The sequence below is a fragment of the Dama dama genome, chromosome 3 (genome assembly GCF_033118175.1).
Source record: "Dama dama isolate Ldn47 chromosome 3, ASM3311817v1, whole genome shotgun sequence".
Taxonomy (NCBI): domain Eukaryota; kingdom Metazoa; phylum Chordata; class Mammalia; order Artiodactyla; family Cervidae; genus Dama; species Dama dama.
The window spans coordinates 29,512,601-29,530,151 of record NC_083683.1 but is presented as its reverse complement, the minus strand read 5'-3'; the positions used below and the strand labels follow the sequence as shown (position 1 = coordinate 29,530,151).

Sequence of the window (17,551 nt, the reverse complement as noted above, 5' to 3'; positions counted from 1 at the left end):
CATGAAATCAGAAGACAATTGCTTCTTGGCAGGAAAGCAATGACAAATCTAGACAGTGTGTTGAAAAGCAGAGATATCACTCTGCTGGCAAAGGTCCATCTAGTCAAGGCTATGATCTTCCCAGTGGTCACATACGGTTGTGAGAGCTGGACTGTAAAGAAGGCAGAATGCCAAAGAATTGAAGCCTTTGAACTATGATGCTGGAGAAGACTCTTAAGAGTCCCTTTGACAGCAAAGAGATCAAACTAGTCAATCTTAAGGGAGATCAACCCTGAGTATACCCTGGAAGAACTGATGCTGAAGCTCCAGTATTTTGTTCATCTGATGTGAACAGACAACTCATTGGAAAAGTCCCTGATGCTGGGAAAGATTGAGAGCAGGAGAAGAGGGTGTCAGAGGATGAGATGGCTGGATGGCATCACCGATGCAATGAACATGAACGTGGGCAAACTCCGGGGGATGGTGAGGGATAGAAGGCCGGGCGTGCGCAGTCCATGGTGTCACAAAGAGTTGGACACGACTGCACAACTGAAAAACAACAAGAAGGCAGATTCCCTACAAAAGGCTATTTCAATTTCTTCTTGCTTAGAGGGTATAAGCTGCCAACCTTCTGGGAATCAAGTCATTCCAAAAATGAGCTGCCATTCTGACAAGACCCTAAATGAATATTATTTACAAATATAATGAAAGAACAAGACAAATTCCCAGAAGAATGTTTTAAGAGGACTTATCAAAGGAAATCATTATTTTAGCAAAAATAGATTTCTAAGTGAACTCTCAGATACATGACCTAGAACACTGCAGCACTACTTCTTTACATTGCTGTGTTACTGGCAATATAAAATTATCAAAATAATGACCGCATAATAGTTCATTTACCTTGAGGTTGAACATTAGAAACATTATTGTAGAAACTATATTTTACACTTGTGATGGCAAAATCCATTTACACCATTTAACTGGCATTTGGTCCTTTTTAGACCAACATAACACCAACAAACAGAGAAGACTGTGGGCCAAAGTGCTCTAGATCTAAGGATAAGAGCCAACTCAGACATTTTAAACAAAGATTTCACTTAACTAGATAGGTACTTCCTATCCCAGACAGTTTAATAATATTTTTCCCATTTTATGAAATCTTAGGAGTCCAAATGATCTGCTACAAACACACACACACACACACACACCCCCCACAGAGCTGTGGATAAAGCACTAAAGTAATTCTGTGTTTAAGAACTGGTTGTTGGTACATTTTATATGATAATTAAAGTAATTACATGTAAGAAATTAAGTACCATAATGCAGAATTAAAGTATAACTATAAATTGTGACCACACTGCATGCAGAGTGAATAATGTTGTAAGGGCAAGCCATTTCTTCCCCCTCATAATTTGCAGTGCATAAAAGCTTTAATAAAGATGCTCTGCAAAATTTGGCATTTAACAGAGCCAAAGAAATAAATTCAGCAACATCTGGATAAAGCTCTTAGTTGAGAAAGAAAAAATCCTACCAAACAGGCTGACATTCTGGCATTACGGCCACAGCACCATCTCTCTTCCTTCAAATAGTGGCACATTGGAAATCCCCACCTTTCTTGGGTATATTCTGCAGATGGAAGAAAAATATGAATTATTTAAATAAAATTCTTCCTCTTTTAGTTAAAGTAAATAATCTGTTGAGTGCGCAAATCAGTCATTTGAAAGTCAAACAGTAGTTAAACATGGAAGTGGTAATGTTTAACAGCTCATTCCAGTATGTTAATTGAAAACATATTAATGTTATGAAAATGGCATTTTCTCAACAACAGCTGTTCTGTAGTCAAACTCCAGGTCTGATACCAACCAATTTACCAAATGATTTCTCAAAGATTTAGCAAAAGCAATTTAAAATGGAAATACTCCTCATGTTCAGTGTAACTACAGAAGATAAGCAATGAAATACTGGGCATTTCCTGCTGACCCAACTTTCTAATAAAATGATGTATTAAATGTGACATTTGGCAACTTATCCTAGAACAATATTAATTTATTCCCAACAATGTTGAAGCATCAATATTTTTTCCCCAGCCACAATGTTCACTTTCCAGAACAGCTGTATGCACTCTTCTTTTTTCCATTATATTAATAGGATGTTACATTTTCAACTATGATTCAGTTTGGCTCAACTGCATTTATGGTTTAAGTAACAACAACAAAAAAGTCAACATTCACTACTTAATCACACATATCGGCTGTTGACTCACTTATAGAGTTATATATGTAACTTGCTGATGTTAAAACCCCTTATGAACAACTATTAATTACACAGCGTTTCTGACAAGGAAAAAAAATCTATTTTAAATTAAGGCCTGGAAAATAAGAACTCAAGTTTATTAAAACAGTGGTAATGAAAAGAAAATTGAGACACATATGAATTTTCTCTTAGGTTAAAAAGTAAAATAAAACTAGAAAATAAGAAAATGGTTTAAAGCGAAGTATTACTGAGGCTGTTGCTGCCGTTTAGTCACTAAGTGTGTCTGACTCTTCTGCAACCCTGGTGACCCCCCAGGCTCCTCTGTCCACGGGATTTCCCAGGCAAGAAGACTGGAGTGGGTTGTCATTTCCTCCTCAGGGGCTCTTCCCAAACCAGGGACTGAACCCATGTCTCCTGCATTGGCAAATGGATTCTTTACCTTTGAGCTACCAGTGAAGCAATACTGTTGATGTAGATTCCACCAAATAAACTTCTGTGTTATGAAATATCAGATAGTTTTTGATTAAAATAGAGAAAATTTAAGTTTCATATAGACATGAGCCTGTGATAGTGATTTCCTTCTTTCTTTTCATTAAGATTTATTATTGACCTTATTTGATAATCAGATGGAAAATGGAAGATATATTCCTTGCCCCAGGAATATAAATAAAAATAATGCTAGTATTTATACAACATAATATCGTTAAGCACTGTTATAAGTACTTTAAATGTATTGATTACCTTTAAACGCTAGGAGCTTTCAGTGTATTAACCAGTCCCCACAGCAATTCTATGAAACAGGTATACTATGATTCTCATGTTTCAGACAGAGAAACTAGGCACAGGGACTTTAAGAGAATTGCCTAAGTCACAAATCTAGCACAGGACAGACCTGGAATTTAAACCGGCAGTCTGACTCCAGAGGCCATGCTCTTAACCATCAGGCTATATAAACAACTTCACATACAATTGCCCAGGACTCAGGGAGCCCTTGACGCCTATCCAAGTCCAAGGGACCCTACTTTACTTCCTCTGTCAATTGCCAAGATGGCTTGAAAGAGAGGTTTGAGTTTTACTGAAGGCTTTACGATTTAACCAAAACATGATTATTGCTAAATGAAATGGTTACTGTAAGTAGTTTAATTATGTTTCTGACAGCTGAAGAAAGAAATAGCTAAACTTTATAAAGAGTAAGGGGCTGAAGAAATGGGGTTTTGCTCTTTTATTGAGAGTGTTTAGGGAAGTCCTAACCAATAAAACCGTTTTTTCCCTTCCCGCATCTGCTCTCTCCTTCTTCCTTATAAAGTAACCGAGCATTCAATCTTTAGCTGGCTATTCAGCTGTTCAGAGTAAAGACTATAATTCCCAGACTCCCATACAGCCACTAGGATAGCTAGAGATTAAGTTTTGGCTAACAGGATGTGGGCAGAAGAGATGTGTGCAAATGCTCAAAAAGGGGAGGGGCACGCTCTGCCCTCCCCTCCCCTCCCCACTTTATGGTCATGTTGGCAAGCAGATGATGGAGCAACAAGACAAGGATTCGGGGTTCTTGGAAGGCTTTTTGATACAGGGCTCCTTTGTGTGTGTCCGGGTGTTAGTCCGACTCTGCAACCCCATGGACTGTGGCCTGACAGTCTCCTCTGTCCACGGAGTTCTCCAGGCAGGAATACTGGAGCGGGTAGCCATTCTCTTCTCGAGGGGATCTTTTCAACCCAGGGATCAAACCCGAGTCTCCTGCATCACAGACAGATTCTTTACCATCTGAGGGCATCTGTGTGGATGCCCACAGAGCTCCTTAATTGTCCACCTTGGGACTGAAATAGAAACATCCATCTGTTTTGTTGAAGTGACTGCTATTTTGGGTTTGAACTTATTTAGCATCTAAATCCCATGGATGGAGGAGCCTGGTAGGCTGCAGTCCATGGGGTCGCACAGAGTCAGACACGACTGATCGACTTCACTTTCACTTTCATGCATTGGAGAAGGAAATGGCAAGCCACTCCAGTGTTCTTGCCTGGAGAATCCCAGGGATGGGGGAGCCTGGTAGGCTGTTGTCTAGGGGGTCACACAGAGTCAGACACGACTGAAGTGACTTAGCAGTAGCAGCAGCATCTAAATCTTTATCTTAATTCAGTGTTTCCCAAACTTTTTTTTGTAGCTCAGCACTCAGAGAATATGGTGGATTTTGTAAGTCACAGTGGAATAAACAGATGATGACAACTGTGTTGAGCCAAAACCCATGGGATGAAGGAAGCAATATCACAGGAACGCCCATGTAGCATCCATGACACACTAGTTGAATCCATCTGTTCTAATTAATACAGGAGTCTTCTTTGAGAATGTGTATTTGAGCAGAGACTTACATGAGGAGACAAGTCATGAAAATATTTGTTGGGAAGACTTAATGAAAAGCAAACAAACAGAGCTCCAACAAGACATAGTTAATTTCCAAAAATGTAATACCAGAATGTTATACAATTTAAAAATTATTAACTAGTAATTTTTCAATTTCTAACACTCCAACCAAATACCTATAAAACAAACTTGTAAGAATGGAAAAGAGGAGATGAAAGTCAGCTTGCTACAAAACAGAAGAAGAATTCCACTTAAGAAACAAGCAATGGATTTGTAATGAAAAGTATAATTAGTGTACCGTCTCTGCTCTGCAATTTGCCTTATGCTGCCAGGAAAAAAGCATGTCTACTTGCCTGAAAATAGGTAGACATTTCCTCCACCAATAATAAGCTAAAATTACTACTTAACATCAGACTGAAATGAGAAGAGTATTTCTAGAAAATGTATTACAATGGAAGGGATATATTATTTTCAGGAAAAAAACTCTAATATAAGAAATTCATGCCCAAGTTTGTCTCCAATTCTTAACCCACAGAAACTGTAATAAGATATAATAAAATTTATTCTGTCTCTAAGTCATTCAGTTTTGTGGTGATCTCTCAAACAGCATTAGATGATGAATACAGTCTTGAAGCAGCAACAAAGCAGCCCATCACCTCATACCAGGGAACTGAGAGAGAAAATGCACTGCTTGATGAGTACAGCAAGAGTGCTTCCTCAGGGAAGAGCTCCGTTCTGATTAGACAGTGAAGGGATCTTCAGAGAATAGACTGCACATAAAGGCAATTTTGGTAATGAATGACCTAATTCAAGAACATTTTGGAATTGAGGAGAGGTAGAAGGCAAGGCAGAACAAAGGACGTATATACATTTGGTGAGAATCCTGGAAATCAGGAATGAATTGTGAGGCCGGGTTTCTGGTGAGGACTAACACGAATGGGGATCAAAGGCACGATGGGGTTAGGCCTGACCATGCCGAGAGACAGTGGTGAGGCTGGGAGTGTGGTGGGGGGCAGGGAAGGGAATTCTCCAGGGAAACACAGAGCTCTGGGCTTGCCAAGGTGCACGGTGGTGAAGGGGAGACGCAGAGGGTTACAGAGGACTGGGGTTCCTCTGGATTTCAGATGATGCGGTGTGGCAGCCGGCAGGGAAGCAGTCACACTCAGAGCACGTGGGGCAGTCACTGGAGAGACAGGGGCTGAAAGATGGCAAGCATGTTCCTCACTCGTGCTGGTGAATGTGATGAGGGCGGAAGAGGGTCACTGTCTTCTTTAGGGCTCATCAAACTTTTCTTTGCCCCCACAATGAAGGCCTACAGAAGGCCACCCTTACCGTACGCTTAAGTAAGTTCCCCCTCCAAACCTATCTGACAGTGTGAAGGACAGCAGATGGGCAGTCTCATTCCAAGCACGTGGCTCCCCAAACCTCCAGCCAAAACACCTCTGAACTTGTCACGCAGTTTACAGGAATGGCCAGCCTTGGTTCAGGGTTATATGACACCACAGGAGAGACTCACTCCTCTGGACACCCAGCGGTTGTGTAATCACCTTGAGGTTTTCTGAATCTGTATCACAGTTTGTTCTGTGATTGAGGTCAGAGTAGCCTCACAGCTTTGTTCATTTCCTAACAGAGCAAGAGCAAAAAGCTGACATGGAGGAGGGACACCCTCAAAGTCAAACAAAGCCTTTCATATACAGATTCATTATTATCTTTGGAACCTGTTTCATCAGCTTCATTCTGACTGCAGTGAAGAATGAGGCTCCCTTCTATGTCTTGAATACAACTCACAGTGTTCACCATTTCTATTGTTATGTCTTGGTTTCCTATTTAACTGTGTTCATATACTTATAATCCAGTCTAGTCAAACTGGGCATTAAACTTCCTTATCAGCGAACAGCTGACTCATTGGAAAAGTCCCTGATGCTGGGAAAGACTGAGGGCAGAAAGAGAAGAGAGTGTCAGAGAATGAGATGGCTGGATGGCATCACTGATGCAATGAACATGAGCTTGGGTAAACTTACAGGACAGAGGCCTGTATGCTGCAGTTCACGGGGTGGCAAGGAGTTGGACATGACTGGGCAACAGAACAAACAAACAAATCAGTGAAATCAAGCTGCTTTCCTTGAGGATCACTTTCATGCTATCTTTAATTTTGGAGGGGATGAAGTTTCTTGTTTTTTCTTTCTATTCCATTTCTTAGTCTTTTCTAGCTTTAGAAATGCATTAATCTTATCGTCTAGATATTCTACTAGTTCTTCCTTTTTGTGTTAATAATATTATCATCCAGCTAGTGACACAAGTTTGAATTATAGAACCATTTTATTATTATTATTCTCTCTTTTAATCCCCAAGTTCTTATATACTCATTCTCTTAATTATATCTCCTTTTCATTTTCAATCTTCATTAGCTCTTAACTGAGTAACTGCAATACCTACTAGCAAATTCTCTTTCCCTTTCTTTCTGTCCTTCCCCTACATTAAGAGTAACAGTATCTTTCTGAAATCTATACATCGACACATGCCACTCAAACGGCCCTTGTTTCCACCACCACCAGCATCTATGAGACCAAACCCAATGCGTATCTTTCTTACTGCAGATTTTCAGATTTTCCTGATGTTCCTTCCTTAAAACATTCTCTTCACTTGGCTTCTATGATCTCATTCTCTCTTATCTGTGGCCTCATACTCTTCATAGCCCCTTGGCAGCTTATTATTTTCTATTAAATGTTCCTAATGGTTAATCCTCCTACTCTCCATGCCCCTTTTATGCTTTCTTTGACTAAAGGCTCAAAAACTCACATGCCTTCTGCTGGTAAACAAATGAATGAAATGGCTAGGTAGAATACAACAGGTACTAAAATTTTTGTATGGTATGATAAAAAGTATCACATTTGCCTGGTCTTAACTGCTTTTTAAAGTAAAATTTGGTCTGTCAAAATTGTCTAAAATTAGTCTGAATCTATCTATACTCTTCCCCGAGGCAATTTTGTCCATCTCTCTCTCTCAATACATGCTGATCATTCCTGTTATTACTTTCCCAGGGCTGCCGTAACAAATGACAACACACTGGGTGGCTGACAAAAGAAATGTGTTCTCTCACAGTTCTGGAAACTAGAGGTCTGAAATCAAGGTATCACTTGGGGCATGCTCACTGTGAATGCTCTTGCAAAGAATCTCTCCTTGCCTCTTCCTAGCTTCTGGTGGTTGCTGGCAACCCTTGCCTCACTCATTTCTGGGCAATTACATGTACTCCTTTAAATTTAATTCCCACGTTATCTCCAGGAGATAAGACATTTTAAAGTTATCTGCTGAATATTTCTAAGACTAAAAATATGCAAAAATAAACTCACTTCCTAAGCCTACAAATCTGTTCTTCCCCAATAATAATATGTCATTATGTAATCATGCTATCATCAACTCAACGGACATGAGTTTGAGCAAACTCTGGGAGATAGTGAAAGACAAGGAAGCCTGGTGTGCCATAGTCCATGGGGCGTAAAGAGTCAGACACGACTGAGCGACTGAATAACCATCACGATATAACCTAAAACCTTGCCATCATCTTTAGCCTTCATGGCCACCCTTACCACCACCCCACCCTGTTTCCCTACCATTGGTAACCATGTCAGTTGGTTTTATCTCTGAAAAGTCCTAGTGACTTGTTGTCACCTCCTATTTTTCAGAAATATAAACGAATGAATGCAATTATTTGGCAACAAACACTCAAAAATAGTTTTATGGAACTAAGTATACTTTGCCTTCCACTGAATAACATTCTGAGGCTTCAGTATATCGTTCATGGCTCTCATAATCTGGCTCAGATTTGTTTTTTCATTTTTCTAAATGAAAACTGAATGTCACCTTTTTTAGAAAGCTTTCCTTTATCCCGGGGTTATGAAAAATTACTCTCTCTTCTAGTCTTAATAGCATTTGGTTTATACATCCATCACTCATTACTTCTTTTATTCATTTTATCAATAATTCATATCTGTAGTTGATTAAGATATATAGATCATGAATACATCACTCTCAGATATGCATGAAAGTTCTATGTAATTGTTTCTGAATTCCCCACTGTATCATGAGCTCCCAAAGGGGAAAGACAGACTCTCACTTATCTTATACCCTCTAGTGCCTATTACAGAACTTTGTTGCACTAAATCAACAGAATTACATAGATGAATCAAGATTATCTGCATGCCCTCACTGAAAATACATGCTCTTAAGATTTCTTTAGACTTAAATGAAATCTGACATATAATTTTATCCAGAAAAAAATAAACAGGCATTATGCTGTTAGAGACATAAATTTTTGTCCCCTGAATTAATAATCTCAACTTACATTATAAACTGATTTTTGAAAGATTTTGCTTTGCTCTTCACATATCTTGTCCTCTTCTCCCTGCTTAGTTGTTCTCCTGTTTATAACCTGACACTATGTATCCACTTACTTATTTTTCTATTGCCTGATACCTTCTTTCAAAAAATTAATTTATTTTTGGCTGTGCTGGGTCTTCATTGTCTTTGGGTGGGATTCCTCCAGTTGCAGGGAGCGGGGGGCTCCTCTTCCTTGGGGTGCACAGGCTTCTCATTGCAGCGGCTCCTCATTGCAGAGCACAGGCTCTCGGGCATGTGGGCTTCAGTAGGTGAGACACACGCTCAGCGATGCGGTCTGTGTGCCCTGGACATGCGGGCTTCAGTGGTTGCGGTGCACAGCTTTTCCAGCCCCATGCACGTGGAATCTTCCTGGACCAAGGAAGGAACCCATGTCTCCTGCACTGGCAGGCAGATTCCTATCCACTGCTCTATGAAGGAAGGCTCTGATGCCTTCCTATCAGAATATAAACTTAATGAGGGCAGGGGCTTTGTTTTGTTTAATCTTATATCATTGGTCCCTAAAACAGTAACTAGCATGTATCAGACTACCCAATAAATGTTTCTTATATCAAAGGAAAAAAACCCAACAAAATCTTTATGAATAAACTAACTAAAATGGGCAAGATTAACAAAAATATCTGAAACAACCACCAAATAAATGAAAAGATAATTTGTTACAACAGGAAAAACATAACAAAGACATAATTTATCCCCACAATAATCTATAAATTCACTGTATGTCAATAAAACTCCCAACAGCTTTTTTAAAATGGATTTTAACAATCTGATTCTAAAACTCATTTGACACACAAATCATCAAAATCAGCTTTTACTTTGAACCTGGCCAACAATGTATATTATGATCTAAACATTAGGAAGGAAATGAGATAATTTAAAAATCATTCTTTCTAAACACAAAACATTTTACAACTTTTCTATAAATTTGCACTATAAATCACATAAACTTTAATCCCAAATGACAGACTCAAGCAAACTTTTCTACCTAAGCCTTATTAAATCGTTGATGTGATCAGCATTGCAATTTTCCTCTTGCCAGGATCTCTGGATAAGTAAAATATTCCATTATCAAATTTTAAAATAGTTAATATTAAATAAGCATTTTTACATTAATCATTTTCTTCTCTGAAAGATGGTGTATCCTTTCCCCAGCCACACAGGAAATATTAGAAAGAACTCTAGCAAAACATGAAACAAAGCCTTATTGCTTGACGTTTGTATCCAGTACTGTTCACCCAAATGTGCACGGAATATCCTGGCTTCCATTACTGAGTTCAGACAACAAATGAGATGCAGTCAGTAAGCCTTTCCTGACAGAAATCTCTTTGAGGAAACTTACTCAATAACCCTGTATCTGGTTTTTAAAAAATATAAAACTGCATTTGTATGTCTTACACCGACCAATGAAATAAAATGGTCACTCTTTTAAAAGTAAATAAATAAAACTCATTTGAAAGAGAAAAATGCATGAGTTAAGAAAATTTTGAAAACTACGAACTTTGAAGGACTTGCTCTACCAAATTTCAAAGGTTCAAATAAACTACAGAAATTAAAACAGTATAGTTTTATTATAGGAACCAACAGACTAAAAGAAAAGATAACCTAACAATGCACTATCTGAGAAAGGTGTCATTTCATATCAATGCGCAAAAGCAAGGATTATTCAATAAATAGAATTTAGAAAAAATAGAACCATTTTGCAAATCATAAACAAAAATAAACCCAGATAGATTGTGAAAGTGAAAGTTAAGTCACTCAGTTGTGTCCAACTCTTTGTGACTGTATGGACTGTAGCGACCAGGCTCCTTTGTCCATGGAATTCTCCAGGCAAGACTACTGGAGGGTTGCCATTTCCTTCTCCAGGGCATCTTCCCGACCCAGGGATTGAACCCAGGTCTCCCGCATTACAGGCAGACTCTTTACTGACGGAGCCACCAGGGAAGATAGACTATGGAACCGGATAAATCAAAATTTATAGTTAGAGGAGAAAATTATAAAACATATGTCACCAATACAGGAAAAGTGAAATAGAATGTGGTACATTCATTCCAAGGAATACTTTGTCTTTATTAAACAAATTTAGTAAATCTATATATGTTAACAATGAAAGTGAAAGTCACTCAGTCATGTCTGACTCTTTGCAACCCCATGGACTATACAGTCCATAGAATTCTCCAGGCCACAACACTGGAGTGGGTAACCTTTCCCTTCTCCACAGGGATCTTCCCAACAAGAGATCGAACCCAAGTCACCCACATTGCAGGTGGATTCTTTAACAGCTGAGCCACAAGGGAAGCCCAAAATACACTGCTAAGTAAAAGAACACTGTACTGTTCTTTCTTATTAGATCACTTCACAGGTCCTCCTAGTTTTCCCAAATTCCTTTTGGAAAGTACTTTGAACTTTAAATAATGTTTCTAGGTTTAATCCCTGTATTTTTATTTTTAAGATCTCTACTCCCTAAGTGATATCACTCAAACTTACTATCTGTATATTAGTAATTCAGAGATTTATCTTAAACCCAGATTTGTCCTCAGAAACCCAGAATTATCTATCCAACGGGTAATATAACCTCCACACTTGTATTTTTAAAACGAACGTCAAACTCAATTGTTCAAAACTGAACAAATTTCTTCTCAATTCTACTCTTTCAGCAGTCACATTCAGGTCACTAAATAACTCCATTTTCCCATTGTTTCAGACCAAAAACCTCTGAGTTACACTTGACTTTTTTCTTATGACATTCAAAATATTATCTAAGGGTAAAAGGTATATTAAAACTATACTGAACTGCTAAGACTTCTGAAGTATTCATATCTTACCAGTTGATTGAATAGAACACAGAAAGAGAAATTAAGGAAACAATACCATTCACCATTGCAACAAAAAGAATAAAATATTTAGGAGTATATCTACCTAAAGAAACAAAAGACCTATACATAGAAAACTATAAAACACTGATGAAAGAAATCAAAGAGGACACAAACAGATGGAGAAACATACCAGGCTCATGGATTGGAAGAATCAATATTGTCAAAATCACTATACTACCCAAAGCAGTCTATAGATTCAATGCAATCCCTATCAGCTACCAACGGTATTTTTCACAGAACTAGACCAAAGAATTTCACAATTTGTATGGAAATACAAAAAACCTCAAATAGCCAAAGTAATCTTGAGAAAGAAGAATGGAACTGGAGGAATCAACCTGCCTGACTTCAGACTCTACTACAAAGTCACAGTCATCAAGACAGTATGGTACTGGCACAAAGACAGAAATATAGATCAATGGAACAGAATAGAAAGCCCAGAGATAAATCCACGAACCTATGGACACCTTATCTTTGACAAAGGAGGCAAGGATATACAATGGAAAAAAGACAACCTCTTTAACAAGTGGTGCTGGGAAAGCTGGTCAACCACTTGTAAAAGAATGAAACTAGAACACTTTCTAACACCATACACAAAAATAAACTCAAAATGGATTAAAGATCTAAATGTAAGACCAGAAACTATAAAACTCCTAGAGGAGAACATAGGCAAAACACTCTCCGACATAAACCACAGCAAGATCCTCTATGACCCACCTCCCAGAATATTGGAAATAAAAGCAAAACTAAACAAATGGGACCTAATGAAACTTAAAAGCTTTTGCACAACAAAGGAAACTATAAGTAAGGTGAAAAGACAGCCCTCAGATTGGGAGAAAATAATAGCAAATGAAGAAACAGACAAAGGATTAATCTCAAAAATATACAAGCAACTCCTGCAGCTCAATTACAGAAAAATAAATGACCCAATCAAAAAATGGGCCAAAGAACTAAACAGACATTTCTCCAAAGAAGACATACAGATGGCTAACAAACACATGAAAAGATGCTCAACATCACTCATTATTAGAGAAATGCAAATCAAAACCACAATGAGGTACCATTGCACACCAGTCAGGATGGCTGCTATCCAAAAGTCTACAAGCAATAAATGCTGGAGAGGGTGTGGAGAAAAGGGAACCCTCTTACACTGTTGGTGGGAATGCAAACTAGTAAAGCCGCTATGGAGAACAGTGTGGAGATTTCTTAAAAAACTGGAAATAGAACTGCCATATGACCCAGCAATCCCACTTCTGGGCATACACACTGAGGAAACCAGATCTGAAAGAGACACATGCACCCCAATGTTCATCGCAGCACTGTTTATAATAGCCAGGACATGGAAGCAACCTAGATGCCCATCAGCAGATGAATGGATAAGGAAGCTGTGGTACATATACACCATGGAATATTACTCAGCCATTAAAAAGAATTCATTTGAACCAGTTCTAATGAGAGGGATGAAACTTCATTATACAGAGTGAAGTAAGCCAGAAAGATAAAGAACATTACAGCATACTAACACATATATATGGAATTTAGAAAGATGGTAACGACAACCCTATATGCAAAACAGAAAAAGAGACACAGAAGTACAGAACAGACTTTTGAACTCTGTGGGAGAAGGTGAGGGTGGGATGTTGCGAAAGAACAGCATGTATATTATCTATGGTGAAACAGATCACCAGCCCAGGTGGGATGCATGAGACAAGTGCTCGGGCCTGGTGCACTGGGAAGACCCAGAGGAATCGGGTGGAGAGGGAGGTGGGAGGGGGGATTGGGATGGGGAATACGTGTAAATCTATTGCTGATTCATGTCAATGTATGACAAAACCCACTGAAAAAATAAATAAATTAATTAATTTTTTAAAAAAAGTCAGACTTGCTAAAAGAATTTCATGCCCCAATATCCAGATTCTGGATCAAACAGTAATGATGTATAAGAAAGGCTAAAAGAAAGTTAATTGAAATGAATTAATTTGAAATATTACCAATCATTTATAAATTACTTGTTTTTACAACTTTATTTTTGGATGGTGAGAGAAGGGAAGGATTGGGATTTTGGAATTAGAAGATGCAAACTATTATACATAGGATAGATAAACAACAAGATCCTACTATGTAACACAAAGAACTATATTCAATATCCTATGATAAACCATAATGGAAAAAACATGAAAAATAATGTATATATGTATTGGAGTAGGAAATGACAACCCACTCCAGTATTCTTGCCTGGGAAATTCCATAGGCAGAGGAGCCTGGTGGGCTACAGTCTAAGGGGTAGCAAAGAGTTGGAAACCACTTAGCGACTAAACAAACAATATATAAGTGAATCACTTTGCTGCACAGCAGAAATAATTACATTATAAATAAACTATACTTCAATAAAATTATTTCTGAAAATCTCTTTTCTTCAAAGAATCATTTTGAAATATAATCAATTGCTTATAATTTGTTTTTTAATAATAACGTTTTTATTTTCTCAAATTTTATGCTAAAATTCTTTTAAAATTTTAAGTAATGAACATGTGATATAGTAGGAAGTTTAGAAATCTGAAAAATCTCTGTGAGATTCAGTTGAGAAACTGAAGTCTTTATATGAAAAGTTGGCCAGTGAAAAAGAAATAAACTAAGGCAGGCATAAATATTCCTTTATATTTGTCTAAATAAAGGAACTTATTCTTTGACAAATATATATTCAGCATTTGTTGCATACCAGACACTGTTTGGGAGGCTTTACAGATAGACTGACTTGCTGCTTAAGTGAATAAATTCACTTACTTAAAACAAGCAAACATATATTTACATTTATTTCAAACTGTGGGTCAAAGTCAGTGGTGCAGTGAGGTTGATCCAGAGAGAGCTGACTCTGTCATCTCTTCCCAGCCAAGCATTCAGTGCAACAGTGGTAGCTTGAAACTGGCCAATCTGGGTTATTTATACCACGGATACCAGGAAACGTGACATATTAGAGCTTTTATACAGGGTCAGAGCAAATCATTTAAACATTTACTGTCATACCACTGGCTACAACCCACTAATGGGTCATGAAATTTAGTGGTCGTGATCAGTATTTCTAAAAAATTTAATAGAAATAGAATAAAAATATGAGCACACATTTGTGTGTTGTGAGATCTAGTATCTTTCAAAGAACAAATATATTAAAACCTGATCAGAAACTCCTGCTGCATGTGCTCCAATTTTCCACTAAGCCCCTTTGATGACAGATGTCAGCTCACATCTGACTGGCGTTTGCCTTTTGAATAGGAATGTAAGCAGCTAATTAACTCCTTTGGGGTGAATGCTTCTACTGTACTAGTTGTCCTAGCCTTGATCGCACGATTTCTGGTTTCCCCACTGTTTCACTGGAAGGGTACCAGAGAATCTCATAGTTGAAAATTCACAGGTCCTGACAGCTTCTGCTTTTGGTCATGTTACTGTTTTGCTCAAAATTTTCATTTCTGAAATGGACTTTCCATATGAGGCCCTCTTGGACTGACCTCTGCCTTTCTTTTCCACCTTATATCACTCTTCTGTACTTCATAAGAATCAAGCTACCACCTAGAATATTTATTCATCTCCAATGAGTGACCTGCCATGCCTTAACTCACCTTGTTCCTAACGCTTGCAATGCCTCTCTCAACATTTTTGTCTACCTAAATCCTACCCTACAAAGCTCAATTCAAAAGTTACTATTAATATCTTTGCAAAGCTCTTCCTGATTTCCTAACAGGAAATCCTTTCCAACTTCTAGCTGGAATAGCTCTTTTAATACTTATCATATTCTCTTTTTTTCCCTTACCTCTAAGAAATCATTTATAAATTGTATATATTCACATATAATCTGTCACATAAAATTTGTTATCCTTTGTTGTTGCTATTATTGTTGACTTGCTATATATTTATAGTGCATAACAACTAGTCTTAAGGTAAAATTTCACCAAAGAAGAAGCATTCAGAACAAGACCTTGGATCCACCTGTACTGGATAGGATCTCAGAACACAGATCTTTAAATAAGACAGAAATCTTTTCTCTCCTGTCACAGTACAGAAAAAGGTATTAGGTATAGAGTGTGTTATCCAGAGCCCAGAGGTCAGGCTACTCTGCTATGCTTAAAGAGTTAGCTACAAACTTCAGTATCAAGGTTATTGTTATTCCTTAGCCAGTAAGACTGAGAAAAACAGAGGAGCAAGCAGCTTCCTTTTAAATAAATTGCACACATTATCTGACTACATCCTACTGGCTTGAATTTGTCACATGGGAGTCAGGGACTCTAGCTGGGTGACGTCTGCTCTACTAAAACTAAGAGGAGTTCTACTATTAAAAGAAAGAAGAGGACAACGGATGATTACACTCTGGTAAATGCACATACTATTCCATTATCCACACTCATCACTTTCACCCGCTGTGCCCTTATGCATCCTTATTCATGCAGTAATACTCACACATGATTGTCCCCCCCACACACACACTCTCACACACAGTGGCAGAGAATGCTAAATGCCTACAAATATCTAGTTTCTCCTTCTTTGTTACTCACAGAACCTTGATTTCATTTGGAGCTGTAAGATGCCCATCTAGAAGGTTACATTTCCCAGACCACCTAGACTTCTAGAGATGAACAGTGGAGGAGCAGAACTTGGATAGAATTACCAAGGAATTTCTTTAAAGGATGCTATCTCAGATGGGAAAAGTTCTTCCATCTTCATATTTCTTTCCATCTGAACTATAATGGCTGGAGCAGCAGCAACCATTGTGTGGCCACAGTGAAAGGCCAACAAAACTACAAAGACCTTGGCCCTCAAACCCTTGAACCATGTGAACCAATATCAGCTACTACCTTACAGATTTTCTGGAAAGTAAGACAAAAATAAATCCTATGTGATTATACTACAATAGTTCCATTTCCATGTATTTATAAAACCTGTCCAAATATGATCACTCATATATAAAGCAATCTTAAGTTATTAAACATCTGCAAAACTCTGTCCTGAAACTTGGCCTTCCTTAATTTTTTCCATAACGTAAACTGTACCATCACCTACCCAGTGGCTCTGAACAGAAACCTGATAAGAGTCCTTGAAAATTCCTTCTCCATTATTGCCACCTCCAAAGTAATCTTAAATGTTTCAATCTACTATATTTCTGCTACAGCCGCTCTAAATTTAGTCCTTATCCTTATGGCCTCAACTTCTGAGAGTACATCCTATGTGTGTGCCTCTGTGTGTGCCTAAGTACACGTTTTATCATTTGCACCCCACTCCTTGTAGAACTTTGAAACCAAAGCTCAACTTTGCCACAGTACACAAATACCCGTAGTAGCTTCAGCATTTCTGTTATCTTTGTAGACTCCTACTGTCTCCTGTATACTAACCTGATAAATACTATGCATCTTTCCAGTATTTCAATGCTTTAAGAAACAAAGTTTAATGATATTCAGTATTTTTAGTTGAATGTGGTGGGGGGCGGGGCAGGCAGGATACCTACCCAGACAGATTTGGTGATAGTTTTTTGTTTGTTTGTTAAAGTTCTGAGCTTACATTCGGTAGATTTTAATCCATAGAAATTCCAGGGGCCAGAATTTGGGAAGTATTCCCCCACAAAGATTTGAATTTACCTCTGCATGGACTCACTGAAGACTGCTTTGCCTCATTCAAGGTCATGGCTTAGGACGAGCTCTTCAGGTCCAGCTGCT

At 38.1% G+C, this 17,551-nt stretch overlaps 1 protein-coding gene across 4 annotated transcripts in view; it reads right to left on the bottom strand.

Annotated features, from left to right (window-relative positions):
- METTL25 (methyltransferase like 25) overlaps nucleotides 1-17,551 on the bottom strand; it is a 121,553-nt gene that overhangs the window by 65,355 nt on the left and 38,647 nt on the right. For all 4 annotated transcript variants that reach the window (XM_061125298.1, XM_061125280.1, XM_061125289.1 and 1 more), the window contains exon 6: nucleotides 1,511-1,605. In XM_061125298.1, the coding sequence (XP_060981281.1) occupies nucleotides 1,511-1,605 (95 nt within the window). The remainder of the gene's footprint in view (nucleotides 1-1,510; nucleotides 1,606-17,551) is intronic.